This window comes from Galdieria sulphuraria (genome assembly GCF_000341285.1).
Source record: "Galdieria sulphuraria unplaced genomic scaffold scaf_29, whole genome shotgun sequence".
Taxonomy (NCBI): Eukaryota; Rhodophyta; class Bangiophyceae; order Galdieriales; family Galdieriaceae; genus Galdieria; species Galdieria sulphuraria.
Window position 1 is genome coordinate 56,750 of NW_005178446.1, and position 23,865 is coordinate 80,614.

The 23,865-nt window shown below is 38.3% G+C and overlaps 15 protein-coding genes across 17 annotated transcripts; 8 read left to right on the forward strand and 7 right to left on the reverse strand.

Moving 5' to 3' along the window:
• Positions 1-276: 276 nt before the first annotated feature.
• Gasu_35510 (F-box and WD-4 domain protein 1/11) lies at positions 277-1,911 on the reverse strand. Its single transcript, XM_005705440.1, has one exon. The coding sequence runs from the start codon at positions 1,736-1,738 to the stop codon at positions 344-346; it is 1,395 nt and encodes a 464-aa protein (XP_005705497.1). The 5' UTR covers positions 1,739-1,911; the 3' UTR covers positions 277-343.
• A 242-nt stretch (positions 1,912-2,153) lies between these two features.
• Gasu_35520 (putative acetate transporter) lies at positions 2,154-2,991 on the reverse strand. Its single transcript, XM_005705441.1, has 2 exons — positions 2,911-2,991; positions 2,154-2,854 (listed from the first exon to the last, which is right to left on the reverse strand). The coding sequence occupies exons 1-2, from the start codon at positions 2,954-2,956 to the stop codon at positions 2,178-2,180; spliced, it is 723 nt and encodes a 240-aa protein (XP_005705498.1). The 5' UTR covers positions 2,957-2,991; the 3' UTR covers positions 2,154-2,177.
• Positions 2,992-4,631: 1,640 nt separating this feature from the next.
• Positions 4,632-5,592, forward strand: Gasu_35530 (ubiquitin-conjugating enzyme E2). The gene is made up of 5 exons (XM_005705442.1): positions 4,632-4,910; positions 4,961-5,033; positions 5,089-5,198; positions 5,248-5,327; positions 5,379-5,592. Exons 1-5 carry the CDS (start codon positions 4,761-4,763, stop codon positions 5,443-5,445), a joined length of 480 nt encoding a protein of 159 aa, XP_005705499.1. The 5' UTR covers positions 4,632-4,760; the 3' UTR covers positions 5,446-5,592.
• Positions 5,593-5,606: 14 nt separating this feature from the next.
• On the reverse strand, positions 5,607-6,201 carry Gasu_35540 (hypothetical protein). Of its 2 annotated transcripts, XM_005705444.1 has the most exons (4): positions 6,108-6,201; positions 6,002-6,061; positions 5,775-5,952; positions 5,607-5,723 (listed from the first exon to the last, which is right to left on the reverse strand). In XM_005705444.1, exons 1-4 carry the CDS (start codon positions 6,189-6,191, stop codon positions 5,647-5,649), a joined length of 399 nt encoding a protein of 132 aa, XP_005705501.1. In that variant the 5' UTR covers positions 6,192-6,201; the 3' UTR covers positions 5,607-5,646. The 2 variants fall into 2 exon arrangements, with proteins under 2 accessions (XP_005705501.1, XP_005705500.1); XM_005705443.1 differs by having other exon boundaries at positions 5,607-5,952.
• Positions 6,202-6,206: 5 nt separating this feature from the next.
• Positions 6,207-7,031, reverse strand: Gasu_35550 (photosystem II Psb27 protein). Its single transcript, XM_005705445.1, has 2 exons — positions 6,661-7,031; positions 6,207-6,608 (listed from the first exon to the last, which is right to left on the reverse strand). The coding sequence occupies exons 1-2, from the start codon at positions 6,944-6,946 to the stop codon at positions 6,313-6,315; spliced, it is 582 nt and encodes a 193-aa protein (XP_005705502.1). The 5' UTR covers positions 6,947-7,031; the 3' UTR covers positions 6,207-6,312.
• Positions 7,032-7,036: 5 nt separating this feature from the next.
• Positions 7,037-8,601, reverse strand: Gasu_35560 (DNA replication factor Cdt1, putative). The gene has a single exon (XM_005705446.1). It carries the CDS (start codon positions 8,461-8,463, stop codon positions 7,063-7,065), a length of 1,401 nt encoding a protein of 466 aa, XP_005705503.1. The 5' UTR covers positions 8,464-8,601; the 3' UTR covers positions 7,037-7,062.
• A 240-nt stretch (positions 8,602-8,841) lies between these two features.
• Positions 8,842-9,532, forward strand: Gasu_35570 (pre-mRNA branch site protein p14). Its single transcript, XM_005705447.1, has 3 exons — positions 8,842-8,970; positions 9,018-9,210; positions 9,260-9,532. The coding sequence occupies exons 1-3, from the start codon at positions 8,861-8,863 to the stop codon at positions 9,311-9,313; spliced, it is 357 nt and encodes a 118-aa protein (XP_005705504.1). The 5' UTR covers positions 8,842-8,860; the 3' UTR covers positions 9,314-9,532.
• A 9-nt stretch (positions 9,533-9,541) lies between these two features.
• Positions 9,542-10,592, forward strand: Gasu_35580 (syntaxin 6). The gene is made up of 5 exons (XM_005705448.1): positions 9,542-9,647; positions 9,696-9,782; positions 9,849-9,901; positions 9,954-10,264; positions 10,317-10,592. The coding sequence occupies exons 1-5, from the start codon at positions 9,567-9,569 to the stop codon at positions 10,565-10,567; spliced, it is 783 nt and encodes a 260-aa protein (XP_005705505.1). The 5' UTR covers positions 9,542-9,566; the 3' UTR covers positions 10,568-10,592.
• A 9-nt stretch (positions 10,593-10,601) lies between these two features.
• Positions 10,602-11,162, forward strand: Gasu_35590 (uncharacterized protein). The gene is made up of 2 exons (XM_005705449.1): positions 10,602-10,773; positions 10,824-11,162. Exons 1-2 carry the CDS (start codon positions 10,627-10,629, stop codon positions 10,986-10,988), a joined length of 312 nt encoding a protein of 103 aa, XP_005705506.1. The 5' UTR covers positions 10,602-10,626; the 3' UTR covers positions 10,989-11,162.
• A 9-nt stretch (positions 11,163-11,171) lies between these two features.
• Gasu_35600 (sulfate permease, SulP family) lies at positions 11,172-13,914 on the forward strand. The gene is made up of 7 exons (XM_005705450.1): positions 11,172-11,351; positions 11,406-11,781; positions 11,834-12,192; positions 12,246-12,364; positions 12,420-12,750; positions 12,794-12,950; positions 13,018-13,914. The coding sequence occupies exons 1-7, from the start codon at positions 11,179-11,181 to the stop codon at positions 13,258-13,260; spliced, it is 1,758 nt and encodes a 585-aa protein (XP_005705507.1). The 5' UTR covers positions 11,172-11,178; the 3' UTR covers positions 13,261-13,914.
• A 32-nt stretch (positions 13,915-13,946) lies between these two features.
• On the reverse strand, positions 13,947-14,481 carry Gasu_35610 (hypothetical protein). 2 transcript variants are annotated; one of them, XM_005705452.1, is made up of 3 exons: positions 14,324-14,481; positions 14,134-14,275; positions 13,947-14,081 (listed from the first exon to the last, which is right to left on the reverse strand). In XM_005705452.1, the coding sequence occupies exons 1-3, from the start codon at positions 14,437-14,439 to the stop codon at positions 13,998-14,000; spliced, it is 342 nt and encodes a 113-aa protein (XP_005705509.1). In that variant the 5' UTR covers positions 14,440-14,481; the 3' UTR covers positions 13,947-13,997. The 2 variants fall into 2 exon arrangements, with proteins under 2 accessions (XP_005705509.1, XP_005705508.1); XM_005705451.1 differs by having other exon boundaries at positions 13,947-14,275.
• A 2-nt stretch (positions 14,482-14,483) lies between these two features.
• Gasu_35620 (proliferating cell nuclear antigen) lies at positions 14,484-15,551 on the reverse strand. The gene is made up of 2 exons (XM_005705453.1): positions 15,360-15,551; positions 14,484-15,309 (listed from the first exon to the last, which is right to left on the reverse strand). Exons 1-2 carry the CDS (start codon positions 15,510-15,512, stop codon positions 14,650-14,652), a joined length of 813 nt encoding a protein of 270 aa, XP_005705510.1. The 5' UTR covers positions 15,513-15,551; the 3' UTR covers positions 14,484-14,649.
• Positions 15,552-15,871: 320 nt separating this feature from the next.
• Gasu_35630 (topoisomerase (DNA) II binding protein 1) lies at positions 15,872-18,251 on the forward strand. Its single transcript, XM_005705454.1, has one exon. The coding sequence runs from the start codon at positions 15,986-15,988 to the stop codon at positions 18,038-18,040; it is 2,055 nt and encodes a 684-aa protein (XP_005705511.1). The 5' UTR covers positions 15,872-15,985; the 3' UTR covers positions 18,041-18,251.
• Positions 18,252-18,341: 90 nt separating this feature from the next.
• Positions 18,342-19,797, forward strand: Gasu_35640 (uncharacterized protein). Its single transcript, XM_005705455.1, has one exon. The coding sequence runs from the start codon at positions 18,361-18,363 to the stop codon at positions 19,765-19,767; it is 1,407 nt and encodes a 468-aa protein (XP_005705512.1). The 5' UTR covers positions 18,342-18,360; the 3' UTR covers positions 19,768-19,797.
• A 1,284-nt stretch (positions 19,798-21,081) lies between these two features.
• On the forward strand, positions 21,082-23,862 carry Gasu_35650 (metal transporting P-type ATPase). The gene is made up of 4 exons (XM_005705456.1): positions 21,082-21,976; positions 22,025-22,770; positions 22,819-23,422; positions 23,474-23,862. Exons 1-4 carry the CDS (start codon positions 21,113-21,115, stop codon positions 23,822-23,824), a joined length of 2,565 nt encoding a protein of 854 aa, XP_005705513.1. The 5' UTR covers positions 21,082-21,112; the 3' UTR covers positions 23,825-23,862.
• The last annotated feature ends 3 nt before the right edge of the window (positions 23,863-23,865 follow it).

Here is a 23,865-nt window from a genome sequence, read left to right on the forward strand (position 1 = left end):
AAGTGTTGGTGGAAACTTTGAAAAATTTGAAAACCATATGCGACAATCTGGAGGAGAAATACACACAACTATTCACCCAGCCTATGGAAACTTGTTAGGTTGTTCCCCTGTTTGTCAACAAAGTAAGAATTGTGAAAATAGAATACAAGCTCCTCAATAACTTTCACTAGGACCTTTTTGGAGTCGATGTGAGCAGGTCTCTACAAAGAAGGATTACAGAAAGTGTTGTCTGTAGAAGAAAACTCCAAGTTGGTCTCATGGATTCACTGAAGTGGTTATCAAAGTGTCCTTGAAAGTATACAAGTATGTATAATAGTGTTGACAACATGACAAACAAATTGAGTTAAACCGACCATACTTTGACAGTGCCATCGAGAGACGCCGACACAACAGCCTTGGACTTGGCATAAGAACAGAGGCTACTGGTTCTTGTGCTAAAACGTTCCTGTACACCATAGTCTCTCATTTCTTCTTGACCTATGTCTACCAAAATGATATCTCGAACAGAACTCGAATGTCCTTGAAATCTCGACTGTCTTTGATAAGTATCGATATCGTATGCATATAGATTCTTATCGCAAGATAATACAAGCAAGTCTTCATCAAAACACAAGGCCCTTGATACTCCTTCTAAAGACAAATCTTCATAACATTGACCATTTCGCAAGTCCCATAACTTTACAGTATGATCTGAAGATGCAGAAACCAACTTGGCTTCATCAAACTGAAGCGCATGAACACTACCCATATGTCCTCTGAAAATGCGCTGACAATCTCGGCTCCTCAAATCCCATAGACGAATAGTACGATCGCTACTGCCACTGACAACAGCATATTGCCAAGCTTGTACTGTGAACAAACCTCCCTCATGACCCCTCATTGTAGTTACTTGTTTTCCAGTTTCCATATCCCACTGTGCTATAGTCTTGTCCAATGAACCACTCAATAAGGAACGGGTACTCAGGTCACCATGAAGTGTTGAAACGCCTGCTAGATGTCCTCTTAGAATTTGGCGACGACGATGAATGTTACTTTGCCAGTCTACATCATAACAAATATCCACTTTTTCGTTTTCTACACATTTCTGGAAAGAGGATAAATCCCAAAGACATATAGTACAGTCACCAGAGCCTGTTGCAAGAATATGGTCAGCAAAAAATACACTATGAACCCAACCAGTATGTCCATACAACATGGCAATTAATCTGTTGCTGGCGAAATTCCACAATAATACTCTTCTATCGCTTGAACCTGTAGCAAGTACATTGAGATCAGGTTGAAAATCGAGCGAAAGGACACCTCCCGAGTGACCACAAAAAGTATGAAGACATATAGAGCTGCTCACTTGTGGGGAAAAGTCTTCACAAGCAGGCTCATTTTCCACGTATTGTTCGCTTGTGTTTAACTTGCGAATGAAATCCTCAAACTTCTTTCCTTCTTTGAAAACAGAATCAAGCTGCAAGTCAAGTTCCTCAATATCCTTTTGAAGAATATCGTCTTTTTCTGAGAGTTGTTCAAGACTCTGAACCAACGCCACTCGTTGTTCTACCAACTCAGTCAGACGAGAATCAACTGACTTTAGTTCAGCGTGCAACTGCCAACGAGTATTGTCCAGTTTCTTTCTCTCATCCAGTAAGCTTTTTCGTTGCTCCGAGAGTTTTTTGATAAGTTTGAAAATATTTCCAAAAGGAGTTCTTTCAACTGATGGATCCATTTGCTCTGGTAAGTCCAAACCCATAAAAGGACTCCTCACATTCAGAAAGAAAAATGTAGGCGCCAATTCAAACGACTTTGAAATGCAACTTGCACAAAACAAATTTTTTACAAACCAGTTGTCAACAGAAAAAGACCTGAACAAGTTATTGATATTTAACAAATTAATGCTTGCTTCAAGTTATCACAAGACTAGTTGCAGTGGTTACAATATATTGGGATGAAAAACGGTTAGAAGTTTGACTGGGATTTCTTTTGAAAATTTTTCTAGACAGCTCACAGTTTTAAGAAACTAGTAGAGCATAAATTTTTAAGCTTATGGCCAAATTCTTTTGTAAATTTTTTGCTGTTTTGGATGCTTTCCTGTTTGGGAGTTCGTAAAGCAACGTTTTGGATGGCTTCCATACGAAACCAAGCTGTTGTTTTTTTCAATAAGCTCAACAATGTCAGTCATTTTTATTCAGTCAACGAGAACGAAACATTTTTCCTGTCCTGTCCAGAAATGGAATTCTATTAAACTCACCCAAAGGAAAGACAGTACATCCACAATTGTCATTAACCAACACTGCCAATGCTACATACCAGCCAAATCCAGACAGTGATAAACCAAAGATTCCACCAGGTATTGTGCTATGAATAACACCAAAGTCTGCAAGTATGTACAAAATAAGCATAATAACAAGAGACGTAAATGCTCCCACTGCTGCGACATGATGTGTAAAGGTTGCAATCCATAAGAAGATGGAATAGATAAGCCAGCCAACTAGGAGGAAACCGAGAGCATGATTTCCTTCATTTCCACCGAACACGTACACTTTTTCACCTTCCATAGTTATAAGAAAGCCCAAGGCAATCCAAAATGCACCAAATGAAGGATATACCATAACACCAAACATATTGTTCGTGAAACAACACACCAGTCCATAGACAAACTGAACAGCGCCGCCATAAAAGAGAGCTTGTGGAGCAACAATCTGTAGGAAAGAGGCTGGAACCAGCTTCAATTGAACCACTGCTAATAGAAAATTAGTTAGACTAAATGCAGCAGTACATAATGCACTAGGATCCGCAATCTTTCTTTGCTTATTAGCTTTCAACTCTGCAATAAGTTCTAAAAGTTCTTCTCTCAAATCTGTTACTCCTTCAAAGAACAAAAAGTAACCAAACTGTAGAGAGAACTCCAAGGGCTAGGCTTACCGTTGCATTTATTATAAGGTGCAATATCAGCTGCAGACGTTTCCATTGACTTTATTCAACAAAATAATATGGACAAATGGATAAAATATTCTTAGGGCTTTTAAAATTGATCTGCATTTCTACCCTGCGAAATTCGCCATCTAGAAGTGAGCAGAAATGGATTCTGGATGAATATGCTCGTGGATGTCTATTTTCTTCGCAAAGACTATTGCATTAAAACGAGATTCAGCCTTCAAATTTCTTATTGATAAAGAGATTTATAAACTTGTCAGTGCATTCATATATTATCTCGAGTAAATAAAAAGAGTCAGGAGAACGTATGGCCGATACATACTCAAGTTTCCATAGTACAACTTCAATGATACTATGGGCCATTAGAGTGTTCCTGTATCTCGTGATTCTAAGTAAGAACTTTCTGCTTTTCATTAACTCAAATGATTCAAGAAAAACATGACAATAGCACTTTCTTTGGCGATAGTAGGAATGATAGGAAGGAAGGAAAATAATGTTTGGAACACTACTCTTCCTTGGAATCATACATTTGTGGACTTTTGTGCCTATGAAGCATCTACGATTAATCCTGGAGATATATCTGTAGGAAACCATCATACATGCCCGTACGTTGTGGCGCTGTCAACAGTTAGTTCCATATTTTATCTAACTCTGTTTGGCCTTACCGTCATGGAATCATGGCAAGTATTCCTCAGCAAATACTGGCCAATAGAATTTCTCCTGGACCTATTTTTTTTCTGGTGGTGGTAAGAATACATTTTTTTATTTATTTATCCACTCATTAAAGCAATGTTTGGGCAGGTTGATTGGTGCCGTGGTGGTAACATCCCAGAGACCAAGTTCAATAATCTCAACAATGTTCAGTCTGACGAAATTCATTCATGGAATTGAAGGATTGGCATGGTGCAACTTTTCACTTTGCTTTTTTGCTTGTATCACAACTGTAGTTACTGGCTATTTCACTCTTCTGAAGCATGAGTCATCAAGTAATGCATTTGAAAAGCAAGGACTTGCGATTTGAAGAAGAAAAGGCAAAAGAATTTGATTGAATTTAGAATTGTTAATAAATGTCTTCCTTAATAATTATAAACATGTTAATCTTGTATACAAAACAACTAGCGTAAATCATCATATCGATTAGAGTTCTTAGAAACTAATAAGTTGTGAGTCTGCAGTATGGAACACCTAAGTAATTTCGAGGCTACAACAAATTATTTTTAGATTCAAGAATTAAACAGAAAATAATTTTAGGAAGACCTTGCAGTTTCTAAGGATTCTAAACACGGCTTTATACTTCAACTGTTGAACGAAAGAACAATCTTGTATCAGTTATTATTTAAATGCTCAGAAATTAATTTTTGTTTTTTGCTCACTCGTTTTTGGGCCATTGAGCATTGAGGAGGCTTAATATTAGATTAATATTGCAGGAATATATAGATATATATATTTATTTATGTATGTATTGGTATAAGAAGATGACGAATATTGGAAAATTAAATTTTAATTATTCATAAATTATGTCTACTTTTATTATTTCTTAGATAACTAAGTGTCGATTACTTTTTGTTGTTATTCAGAGCGAAGCTTTTTTGGTAATTTTTTACTCTTTCAGCACATAAGGTATAGTATTATTCAAGTGTTGCAGTCATTTATGAAACTGGGGTTTAAACTTTTAGACTATGGAGTTGAAAGCTAGAGTAATAAGGTAATTTTGTCAAAATCACTGAATGTTTTTGAAAATGGACAGATCATTCCAGTGGATTATTTGATTGTTTATTTACGAAGTCTTCGTTGAGACTCTAGCCAAACTTTTTAACCCATAATTTTTTCTGTTTATTATGGCAAACAGTTTAGCCTTGACTCGACTCCAGGAGGAACATCGCCAGTTTCGCAAGGACCACCCCCATGGCTTCTTTGCAAGACCGTTTGACGAGGACGGTAAGCGCAATTATTTTAAGTGGCGTTGTGGAATACCAGGAAAAAAAGGAGTGAGACTGTCATAGTAACTTCATGTTCTATTTATAAGTGTGTTTTATAGACAGAATGGGAAGATGGAACGTTTCACTTGATTTTGGAATTTTCCGAGGATTATCCAACGAAGCCACCTATTTGTAAGTAGTTTTGGAAGTCAATCGCAATCGTTTGTATTTTACTTTTTCTACATAGGTAAGTTTGATCCACCACTTTTTCATCCCAACATTTTTCCGTCGGGAACGGTTTGCCTAAGTTTGTTGGATCCTTCAAAAGATTGGAAGCCTTCAGTCACAATTAAATCGGTACGTTTTTCTTATGTTTATGCTCTTTTGAGTCTGACTTTGCTTGCAGATTTTGTTTGCAATACAGGAGCTTCTTGGTTCACCGAATTTAGATGACCCCGCTCAAGCCGAACCTTACAGGTTGATGAAGTAAGAGTTTTTACGTTGACTGATGGTATTCGTATTCTAAAGTTTGGTTAGGGAGTCACCGGAAGAATATCGCAAAACTGTTCGTGAAATTGTACGAAAAGGCTTTACTCGTTCTTGAAGAAATTCGTTTTGAAACCTGTCACTGACAATCGCTATCCTAATCTTCCACGTTAACCATATTCTTACAAGTTCACAGAAATATCATAAAGAACATAAAGAGTGCGGATAATCAGCATGTCTTTGTACCTTGTGCAGAGAACAATAATTCAGCGAGTTCGTATTGACAAAATACCACTTTCAAAAGATACCAAGACACGCATCACATGTTGTGTCCATCATCCAAAACCCAAGGTGTGTAGTCTGAAACCTTCTGCAAGGCACGAGTTGCTTTCTCGACTATTTGTTGAAAGTTCACGTCGTACAAAAATGAGAAACCAGAAAACACACCTGTTTGTTCCAGAGCGAAGTTAAGTTCTGCTATGCGCTTTTGAATAGCAGCCTCCACTCCATCTGTTTCGGACATGACTTGTGGCAAGTTGCCTTCCAAAGTCAAAACTTCTATTTCAAACGAAAGTGTCAATAGCTCTTCCAAATCCCTGGAAATATTTTCTATGGATAGATGCAACTAACTCAAAGTTACTCGGATTCTGACAACGCAGAGAAGACTGGTATACCTCAAGGTTGCCCGCATATTCATTCCAGTCACTTGAGTCCGCACCTTGTCTTAACAAGTCCTAACATTTATTGAGAACTGATTCTTTCCAATTTGCTCAACTGTACCCTCAAACTAGTGCCGATATTCTCTACCAACAGGTTTACACGGTTACTAAAGTAAGACTTTTTCTCTTCAAGGGAGTTGCTCATAAAACGAAAGAATAAGAAGTCCCGAAGCTAAAGAAAGAATCCTTTATTCAGTTGGGAGAAATGATCTCACAAACCATCCATTCAAAACATTCCAACACACCGCTTTCTTTATAGACTTTTATTACCGTCCTCTCGAAACTGCCCTCTCAATATCTTTAAACTGTTGCTCTAGCCTTGCCTTGCGTTTTTCTGGGATAGGATATTCTGTACCAAAAGTTGTATAATGCCCAGCCACAGTATTAATAGCAGTATAGATAGTACTAAAAGATGGCGATCCAGCGACGTTTGGATTTCTACGGTAAAAGGAGACAAAGTCACTCATTTGCTTTCTAATTCTTTGAACAGTGCTATCATGTTCAGGAGTATCTCTTTGTAGGTCACAAGCCATTCTCAAACTTTCTACCATATTTCGTACGTCTGCAAATATATCATAAGGGCACATAAGCATTACAACGAATATAAAAGTTACCTTGTTCATATTGCCCAGTCAATTTGAAATTATGCGTCGCTGTCGCAGGAAAAGCAGACAAAAAAGGCGCGATGGAGACCGTCAAGAGACCTTTTATCAAGTCTCTTCGATTGAACGAATATTGACTTGATGAAGAGTTTCGACAACTCCGAATACAAACACAAGCCTGTCGGTGAGTACGAACACGCAGGCAAGGAGACACTTGGATGAAACCCTTGTGACAACCAAAGTATGTCACTCTACTACAACCAAGACTAAAAATTCTGCTATTCACAAAGCAGTCCATTCAAAAATAGAGAACAGATCAAACTCCTAGTGGAGTGAATAATCTTGCGACAAGGCACAAACCACGCAATCTTCAAGAGATGAAGGAATACCTCAAACACATGCGCACCCTCAAGTTTAAGGGATGGATGTGGCCGTCAATTGTTTTCGTAATGAGAAATAAGGAATTCGATTGTTCCATTTGACGACTTTGATATTTCTATTTTCTTCTATTTGCAGCCACTGTGGAATCCTTTTCACTATTTCATAAATTTGTTCTGAAAATTCTTCTTGACTAAACGGAATCATTTCTTGACCTTTCAGTTGCTGTAATAAAAGGTCAAATGGTAAGACTGTCTTTTTTGAAGATATAAAGATAGATCGAATGGCGTCTGCGAGTTTAGGTAGTCTGCTTAATACAATTTGTTCTCGCTGTTGTTCTTTCATAGTAGCTTGCTGTGTTTCTCGACGTTCTCTTTCACGAACTTTCTTTAATAACTTTTCAGAGATGGATGAATCCTTCAAAGATAACTGTGTTGGCTTATTATCGTCGAAGATGTCATCTGTTTTCAGAAATTTTTTCGGTAAAGAGTCATCCTTTCCTTGTAAACTGTCATTGCTTCTCTTAAATGAGAATTGGCTACAGTTTGTTTCGTCTTGTTGGTTATTTTGGCTTTTACAGGGATCATTCGTATCCAGTTGTAGCATCCCTTGTTCGAAACATTCTACCAACTTGCGATGAAGCAATATTCTTCGAGCAGCAATAGCCGTTTTGGCGTTGGTTGCCTCGCCTTGCAAAATGAGTTGAGACACATCGCAGATTATCAATTCAACGTCATCACTTGACTCTTTCCATTTTGAAAGTTTCAGTAAGTCCGGACATAAGTTCGCAATTTGACAAACATGTTTATAATGAAGTGTTCTTTTGAGAGTCCTTTGAACGATAGGTTGGACTCTACTGAAGAGAACCAACTGCCTTCTCGAACGAAGAAGAATCCAAGCGCTTTCTAATCCTTGTAGAACATCCAACAAGAATGAAAAGTGGTCAGGTAGAAGGCTTTTATCATATTTTATCCATTCATTGTTATTATCTTCCTGTGTCGAAGAAGAATAGTTTGAACAATTGACATGCGCAGTAGCTTCCGGTGCCTTGTGGATATTCCATGAAGACGATGATGGGTTATTCACCGGTTGTTGTATCGAATAAGATGGAGGAGTTTCAATGAATGGAATCCCTTTTTCACAGCTCTTTGTATGGGGTAGTTGATCTATTTGAGGTTTTTTCATTGAAGAAGGTGAGTGTTTGTCCTCCTTCTCATTCCAAACTGTCGGAATACTATCTGGAAAGCTATTTTTCTCGTGGTCTGGTTGTTCTTTTAAGAATATTTGGATCTTTTCTTGTGATGCTCCATTAGGGTCCTTGTGACAAAGTTTGGCAACTTTCTCTTCACCCTTTGCAAGGGTGGGCTTGCTTTTGTTTTCCGCAAGAAAAGACAACTCTCGAGGTTTCTTGGTCTTGAACGCTTCATTTATGTACATTTCAAATATCAAAAGATGTTGTTTCACGAATAACAAACTCCAAATGGGAAGAAAGTATGAAGAGAAGAATCGCTCAATGAACAGCAAGTAACGATTGCTTTTGGTGAAATTTAAAAATTTTTTTTCTGAGGGAGTGGGAGGAGGAGGGAAGAGGGGGAACTCTTTGGCGCCAAAGGGTGAAATCTTCCTCGAGTCGTCTCTCATCATACTCTTATGAGATTGAAATGTTTCAATTTGGCTCCTAGTGAAATTTTCACGCGAATATCAAATGGATAAAGAAGAATATCATCTATTTTCCTGAAACAACAGGAGTGTATGCATCGAAGCTCTGTGATAACCAACTCTACATATTGAGAGAAATCATGAAATGGATGAGTTTTGACCAAAAACAAAAAAAATGGAAACCCTGAAATTTCGCATTTATCCATTAGGAAGAAAGATGTTGGCTGGTAAGAGACCGGGACCTACTCGTCTAGCACCTGAAGTAAACCGCATCTTGTACATTAGGTACTGTTGGGAATTGTTGATAATGACTCTAGTTGAAGAAAACCTAGGAACCTTCCTTTTAAAATATCGGCGGAAGAAATGTACGATATTTTTGGCAAGTTTGGGGCTGTAAGGCAAATAAGGCTAGGAAACGCGCCGAATACTCGTGGAACTGCTTTCGTCATATATGAGGACATTCTTGACGCCAAAAATGCACTGGAGCACTTGAGTGGGTTCAACGTTGCCGGGCGATACCTCATTGTGAGTCAAAAGAATGGTTGAACTCGGAGACTAACTCTGTTATGGATAGGTGCTGTACCATCAACCCGACAAAATGAAAAAGAATGAAGATAATAAAGTGTAAAGGGTTGCATGGAAGGGGTACAATGGCTTGGATAGAGCCGATTATCGGAGAGTTTGAAGTGCTTGCCTTTTGAAACAATCTCAACAGGTGTTGACTGTAGGAGTCGTGAGGTGTCGAAGTTGGAATGAATTCACTCTTTGTCATGATCTCTATACAAATGTCTTGTGAGTAGGAAGCAGCTTTATGTATGTAATAAATGAGAGATATTTTGGAAACTAATGAATTGCAACTCGTCTTATTCGATTTTGGTGAGATGCAACAACCCCTTCCTTCGAAACAAGACCCCTTCTATGTGGTCCGTGATCAAGTGAAAGAAAGCCTTGTTTCTATTCGTGTAAGTTACCCAAAAATAGTCAGATATTTTGAAAGACTGTATTCTTAGGAAATTTTTCAACAGTGGAAACGTTTAATATTCACTACCAACACTGCTACAAATGAAGAGTTTGACTTGCTTCATAACCAGTTACAGGTAAGTACTGAAAACTGAGAATTTTTGTAGAACATAACTTGTTTGCTGAGACTTGTGTATGTCTAGAACTCGCTTCGAAGTGTGTATTTAGATTTACAAGAGTTGCAAAAGACGGTCCAGTAAGAATCTCCGGATAGGTTGAGGATACTTGTTTTACCATTTCTTTTTTAGTGTTGTTGAACGAAATCCTGTCAAGTTCCATTTGTCAGAACTCGAGATTGACTCCAGAAAGCGTTTTGTGTCGGATACTATGAAGGAACTGGAAACTATCAAGTCTACTTTACAGAGTCCACGCACACTGCAAAAGTTGGAGGAGGATAGGAAGAAATCATCTAGTGGAGGTTCACTTTTAGTGAAGAAAAATTTAGTTTACGAAGACGAGAGAAAGTCAAGAGCAGCCAGAAACATGGAACGTTTGAATGACCAGTATATTCAAGATGAGGCTTTAAGACAGGAAAACCTTATTGAACAACAAGATAGTAGTAAGTTGGTTTATAAGCAGAAGTAAGGAAGGCAATACTAACTGGTAATGAGGTTTGGATGAGTTGGCCAGCGCAGTGATAAGGATCGGCAACATGGGAAAGGAGATTCACGAGGAACTGAACGAACATAACCGAATGTTGGAAGAAGTGGGAGGACGTTTTGATTCCACTCAAGGAAGGTTGCAGCTTCTACAAGGGAGAATATCACGATTGGTTCGAGAAACCGGAAGAGGACAATTTTGTTTGATTATTGGACTTTTCTTTTTATTTATTATCCTTACTATGCTAGTGATTGGTCTGTAAAGTTGATAAATACAAGTAGATTAAAAATTATGAAGCGATTGAGATCGATCATAAAACCGATGGGGTACCAAATGGAGGAAACAGCGACAGAGAAAAGCTGGTTCAGTACGACTTATGAAGAACTGGAAACAATTCTATTTTCAGTATGTCGTTCACAAGACGAACTTGCTGTTCAGTTGGCTTCGTGTATGGAAAGATTGGTAGAGGTATATCTTGAAGCTTGATAGTTTGTATTTGCTGGTAATTCGTGTTATAGTTGGAGAAGACAGAACAGAGCATAGTTGTGGGAGAAGGCTTAGAAAAGCTTACCGACGCTAGACAACTGGTGAATAAAACAAAAGAGAAACTCGACAATATTGTTAGTAGACTGGAAAGGCTACGTCTTTTCACCAACGCTCAATTGGTTTCAAAGAGAGGATAACTATATTCACTTGAGTATATCAGCTTTTTCTATATGAAGAGCCGAATATCTAGAAAGCCCAAAACAACATCGTTTCATTTCCATGGAAGACTTGGGCAGCCATCGCAAAGTAAAGGTTGTAGAGCATATATAGATATAGATATATATATATATTTGTAAAAGTGTCATATACAAAGACTTCAAAAAATTTATGCAAAAGAACTCCGACTCAGAGGCAAACCAAACGCTGCCAGCTTTTCGTGGAACTTTTGGAGCAGTCCTACGAAGTATTTTCCCGAGTCTGAAGTGGTTTTCCTCCTATGATTGGTTCCAGTTCATAACTGATGTTTTTGCTGGACTAACAGTAGGTCTAGTATGTTCTGTGTAAGTGTAGTATTATTGCAAAGTAGACGTCCTGATTGGAAGACCCTTATTTAGTCAGGGTCTGAGCTATTCTCTTCTCGCAAGATTGCCACAGTCCGTAGGGTTTCATTTTGCTGTTCCTATGTTTGTGGAAGCGTTACTTTCCAGTTCTAGAAATCTTATTGGTGGTCCGGTTGCTTTGGTTTCGTTAAGTGTGGGTCAAAGCATAGCTCCAGAAACGACTTCTTCAACTGCTTTAGAATTGGCTTCTATCTATTCTATATTTGTTGGTATGGTTTTGATACTTTTAGGTTTATTAGGTGGCGGTCATTTTGCCAACTATATCAGTCGCACTGTCATCTTAGGTTTTACTTCTGCAGTCTCCATTGTCATTATTTGTAATGAGTTGGGAGCTCTTTTAGGAATATCCGTTATTCAAAGTGCATATGCCGTAAGTTTGTGTTTGATTGATATATAGTGTTGGTTTGACATTATTGGAATAGTGGAAGGTGGCAAGCTTTGTATTTCAGAATGTCAGTCAGCTCAAGATTCCAACAACGATGTTGTCTATTTGCGTTTTGATGTACTTTTATGTATCCAAGCACTATTTTTCTTTATACTTGCAGCGTTTTTGGCAATCTATTCATAGTTCTATTTGGTACTCATTCTTGATGGTTGGAATTCTTGTAGCGATGACTTTGTTGAATTCTGCCACCCATTTTTCCTCAACTTTTGGGATGGAAGTGGTTGGCTCTGTTCCACAAGCTTTTCCCAAATTTCGGTGGCCACGAATGGAAATGATAAGAGAAGCATTTCGTATTCGTACTATAGCAACTCTAACACTGTTGGTTTTGATTGAGAGGTGAGAGTAGCTATTCATTTTGAATGGAAAAGTTGAGAGATACAATATGAAAGTACATCTATTGCGTTATCGTTGGCATCCAAACAGCATTACAAGGTCAATCTGAATCGCGAAGTAACAAGTCTAGGATTGGCGAATTTATTTGGAGGTTGGGTGCAATGTTATCCATTTGGTAAGAAGTATCAAAGGTTATATATATGACTATAGTTTCTGAAAGATATTTCAAGCTGCTAGTTTTTCTCGTTCTGCTGTAAATGCTAACGCTGGAGCAAAGACTCCAGTTGCACAAATGATCGCTGCCCTTTTCCTTGCTTTTGCGTCTTGGGGACTTGCCGAGTTCCTTCGTTATGTTCCTAAATGCCTTTTGGCTTCCGTTATATGTATCTCCGTGTCTGGATTGATTGAATGGGAAGAATGGATGCGACTCTTATATTTGGATGCTTGGGAGTTGGCGATTTTTACTGCGTCATTTTTGGCACCTTTGTTGTTGGGTTCCGTATGGGGTCTAGCGTTTGCCATATTTACATCCTACGTTCCCATTCTATTCCAACTTTGGCGGTATGAGTTTAACTAGTGTAAGATTCGATATTCATTGTATTAGGATGTTGGATGTCGTCGATATGAGGAATAAGGATTGGTGGCGGTGCTGCTTTCGTGTGTCGAAAGAAGAACAACAGCATGTGATTCGATTACCCAAGTTGTTGTTTTTTGGAAATGCTTTGTCATTGGTACGATGCATTGAAGAAGAATTGGAAAATGTAAGAACAGGAGAGAAAAGGATAGCATTGAGACTTTTCACATTTTGGGTTTATGCTTGTTGGATAGGTTTACATGGAAACGGATGATTTTGTTGCATTGGATGCGTCCCTAGTCGTGTATATGGATACGATATCGTTGGATAGTTTGGAGAATTGGTTACAATCAGATGAGAAAGCGAAAAACAGGTGCATCATACGGAATTTACCGTCGAGTCTAATGACTCGAGTTTATGATGGACGCAAGTTGCATAAACTGATCAATATTTTGGTACAAGCACCTAATGAATATGAGGAACTTTTAGAAGCTTAATAAAAGCAACTGAATAACAAAGTTTATTCAACTACCCGTTCTTTTTCAGCTTGGGAAGACCACCTTTTGTTGTCGCTGAAATATGGACAAGTACTATTACACCACAGAGGAACAAAGCTTCACCGACACTTTATGGTTGGCAAGATAAGTATACTCAATCTTGAGACTTGCGTTATCAAAGGGACCAGCGTTGGCACAGACTTGACTTCCGTCGCTGTAGGAAGAAACACTCAAACGTTCCAGGAATGGCGACAGCTGAGGGTTGTTATCATGTTCTATGTAGTTGGTTGCTATGACACAACAACATAGTAGTAAGCAGCACAGGAATATCACAAGTCGACGATACTTCATTCCCTTGAATTCCAAACCACGAATCATTAAATATAGCACATTTATGAAATTAGCAAATCATCATCATCGATAAGAGCATGGAGGTGCAAAGCTCTCACAGTACAAAAAGCCTCAAAAGAATTGGATTGTTCTCATTGACTTGCTTTCAAAGGCTGTGCCACATAAATATGACTAGGGTCACTGGGATCTACGAATGCTGTAAAACGTTCTTGCACTTGTCGGAATATCTCGTTGTTGACTTGCATAGTAGTTTCTCGTTGACGGTTTTGTCTATGAAGCGATAATAAAGTGAAAAAAATCGGTAGAAACACCCCAACTCCACCTTGGTAAAAGGAAAACTTGCAGTGTACAAGCCCCGAAAAAGGTTGATCATCAAACTGTAAATATTAGCAACACAAACAAAAAGGTCGGCGACTATAGAGACTTACTGGTTGTACATCACAAGAAAGGCTATTGGCAGATAGTATCGGCTGACACAACCACTGAGTCATAATAGCAACGGAATGAAGAAGAAAGTACTACCTGATGGAATTTCTCGTTCCATATGCCGTAAAGGGGAGCCTCAAAGGATTGCATAGCAGCGTGTTGGTCAATCCTTTTGTCAATGAACACCAACCGTTGAGTTGTCAACACCAAAACCCCATCACTCCTTGTTGAGTTGCACCTAGGAAAATAAAAAACTTGAGGAACATAGTGTGAAATAACCAAATACCTTTCATTCTTTATTTCACAAACGACTCCCTTTCTGGATAATATAAAAAGTTCGTTTTCGTAAGGTAAGGGAAGCCATTCATCCTGTACACGTATCAGAGGCACATTGCATGCCATAGGTACAACTAGAATTGAAATAGATAGGATGGTCAAGAACTGTGTAGAGTGTTGGTCTGTTTACTACAAAATGACAAAGTGAAAAGGAAACTTCATTCACAAACTGACAAATATATATATATCATCTTGATAGCTAAAGGAAATATAATGTATAGTCTCTGTTTTATTCAAACAATATTCGGACAAGAGAAACAAGGAAAGCTCAACAACTCAATCTATTTTAGGTGCCAAATAGTATCTCAAGTATCCCATCTGCTCACCAAACTTAAACTCTATTTGCAAAGGAAAGTCTTTGCTGAGTGAAAGTGTAACAGTGTCACTCAAGGGGGCTGCTTTGGCAAAATAATTGAGATACCGTATAGAAAAAATCATATCTACAGGCTCCTCAAGAGATATCTTAACGACTTCTGTAGGCTTATCAACCACGGAAGAAGGATGAAGACAGACACTTCCCTTGCCAATATCACCGTCCACTTGGAACTTGACACTTTCTTTCGAGACTGATATTCTTACAGTATCACCCATCACCCCTAGATCGGAACAAATACGCCTATACTCTGAAGAAGGCATTTCCACAATTGCACTATATTTTGTGTCCGGAATACCCAAGTGTTCCGAGTCTATATCCATCAGTTTCAATTCAAACTCAGAAAGACGGTCTTGACTCTGGCTTTCAAAGACAAACTCTGCTTTATCCCCTTTCTCATCTGCTCTAAGAGTAATACTGTCGTCGTTACCTGCACACTTCAGTATCTTGGTTAAGGAAGCCAAGTTGATACCAAGGGAGACTGCTCTTTGACAACGGAACATTTCGAATCCTTGTGCATGAAGAACCATGGAAACCAAAGAGACGTGAGAAGAGTCCATGGCCTAAAAGCAAAGCGTAAAAACTCTTTGTAAGACAATATGACTCAAAATACCTGTAACGAAAGACCTTCAGGCGAGCAGTCAAAATTTGCATCTGTAACCAAGTCCTTTATAGCTTCCAAGATCTTTTTTATAAGGCTGGCTTGAGTCAAACGTGCTTCAAACTGGAAAGAACTTAACGAATTTTGTTCTTCTTTAGAAACCATGGAGCCCAAACAATTCTTCAATCCCAAAGTTCAAATTGTTGAGTTGGAGCCGCCTTTCAATTCCTATTTCCCTCCACTTTTGAAATGGCGGGCTGTCTTGAAGACGATGAATTTCCACCGTCGCAAATACATGATTAGGATAGACTATATTTTTATCAGAGTGACAAGGAATCAAGTAGATATGTGAAATAGCAATGGATTATATATCTCGCCCCTATTGCATCAAGTCTTGATTTATTTTGTTCCACAAGGCTTCTGCAAGCTATATAAAGTCTCTAAAAACTATGAAAAAAAGAAATTTTAAAGTGAATAACCAGCAACCATAGAATGATATAGCAAAGATGCGAGAATTTCTCTTCTCAAAATGATTTATTTGATTTTTATGTAAAATTGATTGTTCATCGTAACAGTCCACTTTTGTAGCTTTAGCTGTAATGATACATGTCAAGTAGTAAACTCTACAGTATTTTACCATGAGTGGAAGTAAAGGAGATAAGATGTTGCAAAACTGGAAATTTTCTTCCTCAGGCGTTCCCGTAGAACAGATAGAAAGATTGAAGACTATTGCCTGTTCCTTTGGAGCTACTTGGAAGGAGTTTGACTCTAGTGTTTCCGTATTATTGTGCACTAAAGTAGGATCTCCTAAGACACGAGCGGCCCAAGAGCTGGGTATTCCTTTGGTGCATCCAGATTGGTTACTTTCCTTTGATAAACTTGAGAGGCCGTTGGATGCTTTTTCTGATTTTCGTCTCAAACCCTTACAGGGCATATTTATTAGTGTTACAGGGTTATCTCTGGAGACTAGAAGAAAAGTAGAACAAGTTTGTATTTCTTTAGGAGCAGCTTATTCGGGTGACCTCTCCAAGACTTGTACTCATCTTATAGGAATAGAACCCAAAGGTTTGAAATATGAATTTGCGTTAAAGTGTAAGATGCACATAGTTACCATTGAATGGCTCTGGAGTTGTCAAAAATACGAAAAACTTTGTGATGAGAGCCAATACAAATTGACAACACAGACCGGAGTTAATAAAGTAAATCCTGTGGATTCTGTGTCGAATGCACCGCAGACGAAGAGACCCAGACAGGCTTCAGTAACGCAAGTAGATGATTCATCCATGTCTTGTTGTATAACAACATCTTTCATTCTTCTCTCTTGTCGTATTTATTTATTCTGTTGTACGGAAGAAGAAGTAAAACGTGGAACTCATTTATTGCATTTGACAGGAGCCACTCGAAGTACTTGCCTATTTTCTCCTTTGACTCACATCGTATTTGGTTCGGACCGACATGTTTCTGAGTTGCATCGTTATCGTGAGTTGATTGTGTCTCATTTTCATTCCAATGTGCGTTTTGTAACCTTTGAATGGCTCAACAGTTGTGTGAAGAATGGTCAACTTTTGTATGATGGCTCTTTTCGCGTATCTTTAGATGATTTATATCCCATGGAGACATTTCCTTGCTATGGAGATGGCAGCTTGTTACCAGAACAAGGCAATACAGCAACATTGGCAAACAGTAAAAAAGACAGGACAAAAACTGTACAACAGCAGTTTTCTAGTTGTATATTTCGCGGTCTTCGTTTTCGTTTTCATTCTTCAGTGTTCAGCATGGAAGGATTGGAACAGGAGCTGTCCAACGATATTCAGCAAGAACAGGGCGTTTTGGTTCAAGATAATGGAGTTCCAACCCATCTTATTGTTCGCCATGGAGCTGTGGACACGTTTCCTGACAAGATTTGTATTGTCACTAGTTATTGGGTTAAAGCATGTTTACGTTTTCATCGTTTGTTGTCTCCTTGTATTAGTGTTTTATTCCGACCCTTGCAATGGCGGTTACCTTTGGAGACTATGCTTCCTTGTAAAATAACTTTGTCAGGATTCCACAATAATTTAGAAGAAGATTGCACCAAGATTGACTACAATCGAGAATATATAAAGGAAATCATTCATTTGATTGGAGCATGCTATTTAGAACGACTGTCGAGAAGGCAAACTACTCACTTGATTGTCCAAGCTGCGAATAGTGAGAAATATCAAATGGCATTGAAATGGGGAATTCCAGTAGTTCAGTTGGAGTGGTTGTTTGCTTGTTTTCAAAGTGGAACCAGAGTGCCTGTTGATCGCTATCGATTCTCAGAGAAAACGATTGTTCCTAGTTTGTCAGAAAATATGGATGTGCAAAGTAGGTCGTTGAGTGAGGGTACGATTGCGGATAATTCTTATTCCATGAATGAAACTATTCTTCATGGAAAGTGCAGAGAGTATACAGTCGTTGAAGATAAACAGGAATCAATGACCCATCCATTACATCTCTTCTGTGAAGCATCCAATGTATATGGCAATGGAAATGTGATGCACCAAAAGAACATTCATATCGACCAAAATGAATGGGTCTTGAGAAAGAGGCCTTATTGGAGTGATGAAGATAAATGGGATGATGCAGAGGGATTGTCGCAAGTAGTTGTTTTTGAAGATAAAGATTGTCTTCCTTGTGTAGATGATGTGAAGAACACAAAACCTGATTAAATGAAAGGAAGAAGAATGAGAATGGCCGTCCATTTGTGTGATGATGATCATTTATATCTGTGAAAGAGTGAATGGCTATCTTAATAATTGTTTCCAAAGAATGATAGTTTCTCATATTGAGAAGAGGACATGCAAAGTTACAATACTAGTGATGAATTGGAAGAATTGAAGCTTTTTGGATATTCATATGAGTAAAGTACCTATTCTACAAAACAATATACTTGTTCTTCATGATCGAATCATATCAAGTTACTGCGCCAGTGTAACAAATGGAACTCGAGGAATTCCACAAAAAATGGCTTTCGTTTGTCATTTGGTGAATGCCAAGTCTGTGGGATTTGTTGGATAAGCAACTCGATTCCAAACTTTTCCACGCACTCAAGAATAGGGAAAACAACAACTTGTTCCATTACTCCTTGTTTTACAGAGAAGAAGTGTCAAAGATTTGCTTTTTCGGAGATCGTTGGGGAGACTCATCACAAACGTACTTTGTTCAGGTGTTTCACAACTCGAATGAGAGAACTGTTGAAGAGGTCGATATTATTGATTGGAATCAAGGATTGCAAAAAGTAGAATCAAAGAGGAAACATACTAAACTGCAGCATAAGCTTTCAGAAGAGTGTGCGGCAGAAGAGTTTGCAAAGGCAGACTTGAGACGTGGAGTTTGTCGTTTATTCATACAACATCACAACTTTGCTTTCATACAGAAGCAAGCTCAAGTATTGTGGAAATTGTTCAGAATTCGTCTCGATAAAAGTTCTTGTTCGGCTAGTCGATGCTTTGAAGGAAAACCTAGTGTTCAGTCTTTTGAGGAGATATACAACAAGTTTGTGTTGGATGTAGTCGGCGAGCTTTTTGGCTCTTTCGTTTTGAAAAAAGCCTGTTTGTTGACCCATCTTTGGATAGTGAACGAAGTTTTAACGGGAATTGGGGAAGAACTGGAAGTAACACGAAGGAAGCATAGAGAATTCACCCAACAGTTAACTCGTTGTCTGGCAGTATATATGTTTGATAAAGAAAAGCGCATTAGTCCTATTGGAGGAAGGCGATGTATGCAAAGGGAGTTTTCTCGAATTCATGTGTACGGACGATATATTCCTACTGGAGTGAGTGGTAGGAGACGAGGAACTGGTCGTTATGTAGTACGAGGATATCTAGTAGAAGAGGCTTGGATGAAAGACTTTTGTGAAATTTTGAGAAATGATTTTGGTATTATTGTCCATCTTTCTACAGAAGACAAGTTAGACTATCGTGATCGTTATCAAGTGACCAGTTTTCCTCATTGCAACAGTAGTAGTAGTAGTTCATATATGTCGCATTGGGCTGAACTCCATTCGGAACTGGAAAAGTATAGAGACAAGTTGGATATGTATCTTGAAAGTCGATTCGGATTGGATTGGAAGTCTTTCTTTCGTCAAGTGCTTCAAAGAGTACATATACGTTGGTTGAAAAACTGTGAAGAAGAAGAAAGAAGACGACTAGCTCTGATTGCAGAAGAATATCTGTTCTGGAAGAGATTACAAATGGAAATAATCAACAAGTATTTATATTTAGAAAATTGTGGCTCTTTGCAACAGATTGGAAGTCTCCGTGCTTTTCAACATTGTGAATATTTATTATATTCTGTTGAGTTGCCAGCAGAATTGCAAGAACGAATGGAAAATATTCGACGAAAAAGAAATCAACTATACAAGTTTACACTTTCAAGTATCGAAATCACTAACTAATGGAAATGAAATAAATGAAATTGTGAAATAGATGCTAGAATAGCTGCAAATAGCCAATATTGGCGACACTGTATTCCAAACCAACATTTCCAAGACAGGACATTCCAATTGAGCACATAATAATATTGAATGGGTTGATGGGATGTTGTTTTCCATACAATCCCTGAAGTCTTCGAAAGATAGAATGGTAACTTTTTGAGTATCTCCGACATGTCGTTTGCGTTCTTTTATGAAAAACTGAGAAGACAATTTTAGTTTCCATTGAGACTTACCTGATGACTTGATAATATAGCTTGCTGTAGCTGTTCCACTGTCATTCCGAAATCATGAAATCCTTCTTTGAAAGAACATTGACTATCCCATCTAGTTTTAAGTATATGGAGAGTGATATTATACAGTTCTACTAGCATTCGATTCGATGAGTTGTCAGGAATACATTCTATACTTCCTATCATTATGAGGCCTTCCTTACACGTGGTTTGGTAAATACTGGTCACGTTTATATTAGGATGACAAAAGTGTTCTCTACCACTTGTTAGTTTTCCACAATCACTGTGTATATCTGCAAATGAATAACTTGTTGAGGAAAGAATCAGACAAAATAGGATGAATAACATAAGTATACGTAAAATGGCAACAATAGTTTTGAAAGTAGGCGATATCCATTTTGGTCTGGTTCGAATTTCGAAAGTTAATTTTCTAGCTACTTTTGAAAATATTGGTTGTTTCTTCCTTTCATACTGGGATTGTCTCTTCAAGAATACTGAGGGATATTCCCATATATCATTTATCTTCCTCGTAATGTTATCTGTATTTCTCGAATTCTCAAGTTCACTTGTATTTCTTTCCAATCTTGTACAATATTTCAATGGATAATGGCTATACATCTCCGAGTAAGAAACAGTATTCTCGTGTTTCGAACTAGGTAAAGGAATAGAAATTCTCGCAGGAGTTGGAATCATGTTACATTCATCTCTTACTCTAATATTGCTATTCAACCTCTTTAAAAGTCGAATATCCTCTGGTGTCACAACCTGGTAGGGACTTTTCTTTTTCTTTGCAGGTGAAGCCATGAATGGAAACTCAAATGAGCCAAGGAAATCTGTTGTTCCACGTCACTCCCACCCATGGCGGGAATTCTCATTGGGAACCTCATGCAAGACTATTCTCTATTTCGAAACTCACATCAATCATGGAGAGACAACTATTATATTCAAAAAACATTGTAACTATTCGTATCTGCTTGAATCGTGCTTTTATATTGAAGGCATCTCAACTTGTCTTCTTCCATTGGATTTCCTCGAATCTCTCACCATCATTCATCATTTATTTGTTGGCTCATAACATGATGGGTTGGAATTATGTCTTATTCTCTGTTGAAGAAGAAATGCGTTGCAAGTCAAGTTTGTTCATTCACTGCAACACAGAAGTATCTCCTCTCTCAGTAAAGAGAAACAACTTGAGTGTAAAATCATACGGTACTTCTTGTTCTGTCTCATGGAGTTTTCCCTTGAGGAAGAGAAGTCGGCTGTTAGTTACTTGTTGGAAGGCCCTCCCCCACTTTTATTGGAAAACGACCTTGGTTGCACATCTACAGAAAGATACTTGTCATCATGGACCTCTTCACGGTTTTGACTTTTCTTCAAAAAGTGAAGAACAAAGGAATCCTTCACAAAGTCTTTGTCTGGATGAAAGCTTACTACACTGTGAGGGAACCTTGTGTGGTAGCAGTGGTAACAGAAATGAGTCGTTCGTAAAGTTCTTAATATACCAGTTATTTCCAAAGAATATTGCGGACAAGTTGGAAACTTTTCGAATTTCTTTAGAAAGCGATATCCGCTTGCCTTTATTTGCAGCTTGTATATTTATTGTAGCTTTGGTGGGACGATACGTTTTTCGTGTTAATAAGTCTTTCGAGACACTATTAGTCGGAACTTGTTTCGCTATTTGTGGACTGCCTGCTTTGGACGATACAGTTATATCCTTGAAAGCCCGAGATATTAATATCGATGTTTTGATGACTGCTGCAGCATTAGCTTCTTTTTTTCTAGGATCCATATTTGAAGGCACTTTGCTAGTTCTTCTCTATACATCGTCACATATAGCAGAGAGAAAAGTTCAGCAATTTGCGACAAAAAGGTTGGACTCCCTTCGAGATCACATTCCTCAGACTGCTTTATGTGTTGGAACCAGGGACAAGTTGTATGACGTAGGTCTTTTTTTGTAGTATAAATAATATACTCTAAAGTTGTTCAAGTCACCTCGTGAAGTAAGTGTTTCACAAGTGAAACCTGGAGATTGGATTTTGGTTAGAGCAGGTGAAATAGCTCCTTGTGATGGTATTGTAAAGAAAGGCTCAGCCTTCGTGACAAGAGAACATTTTAATGGAGAAACTTTGCCATCTTCTGTTGGTGAAGGAAGTGAAGTACTATCAGGCAGTCGAACGCTAGATGGCTCGTTAGTTTTGGAAGTGTCTAGAATGAGTAGCGAGTCTACTCTACAGCGGATTCTTCTTCTTATTGCTGAAGCAAAAAAGAACCGCCCTCCTATCCAAGTTTGGATAGATCGATGGGGAAGTTTGTATTCAAGGGTAGTCTTATTCATATCTTTTTGTATTATAGTTTTTTTGGCTCCTTTAAGTAGACTCTTTGGAAGAAGTGTAATTACATTTTGGGGTTCTGGGGGTTCACTATCGAGAGGTTTAGGGTTTTTAGTAACTACAAGTCCATGTGCACTAGTCATAGGTGCTCCAGTTGCCTATCTAAGTTGTCTAAGTGTAGCAGCCTCTCGTGGAGTTTTTATCAAAGGTGGTGCGAAGGCTATTGAAAATGTTTCAAGTTGTAGTCATTTTGCATTTGATAAGACGGGTACCTTGACTATGGGGAAAGTGCACCTTGTGCGTATCATGACATATTCTTCGTATTGCTGCCAGCCAGAAATTGTATGGAATGTATCTCAAATACTTCACGAGTATAATAGTAATATCTCTACACGGCAATACTCGTAAGTATTATTATTGAAACATGAAACATTCTAAGCACCATATGTTAGTTGTTTTTCCAATAGTGTTTGTCAGCATGTAGGATTAGAAGAAGCTCTTATGTTAGCTGCATCTTTGGAAAGGGGTACAGTTCATCCATTTGCCAGAGCTTTACAAGCTGCAGCGGAGAATGCAAAACTCTCCCTGGATATTCCAAGCGACTATCAAGCTATTTCAGGTCTCGGATTATCAGGAACTTTTCGATCGACGAACGCATACAGAAATCCTCATGATTCTAAAGAACGACAGGAGAGAAAGGTTTGGTTTGGCAGGTTGACATATATTATGGAATATCTTTCCCTGGAACATAGTTGTTTGACTTGGTTGGAAAGCAAGTTGAAGGAAGCTGGGAGTCGTGGAGAATCAGTTGCAGTACTTGCTGATTCTTTTGGAAAGATTGCAGTATTTTGTTTCGTTGATCAGCTGAGACCAGAGACAGCTGAGGCATTATCGAGCTTACAAAGAGATGAAGCACGTATTACAATTGTAACTGGAGACAGTTTGGCAGCCACGAATGCTATTATTGAATGGTTACCTTCAATAGAGAACATTCAAATTGTTCATTCTTTGAGTCCAAAGTCAAAGTTGGACTGGATTTCTGAATGGAGCTTGAAGGTATTTTGAATTATAGTTATTTCGAATACATAGACTCATTTTGTTTTGAAGAGTGGTTTGGCTATGGTTGGGGATGGAATGAACGATGCTCCTGCGTTAGCAGCTGCCACTACAGGCATTGTGTTAGGACTTGCTAGTGCCACTGCTGTCCAAGCTGCGGATATTATTCTTGTACAACCTGATTTAACTAATATAGTTTGGTTGTGGAAAAAAGCAAAATGTACAAAGCGCATTGTAACCCAAAATATAATATTTGCGTTGTTTTGTATGATAGTTGCTTCTTCTGCCTCTGTTGTAGGTACTATGCCTCTTTGGTTGGCTGTTATTGTTCATGAAGGAAGTACAATTCTGGTTGGCTTGAATGGATTGCGTTTGTTGAACGATAACTTTGATAAATGGTGAAAATGATGAAAGAGAACAATAAAAATGTCATTGGTCACATA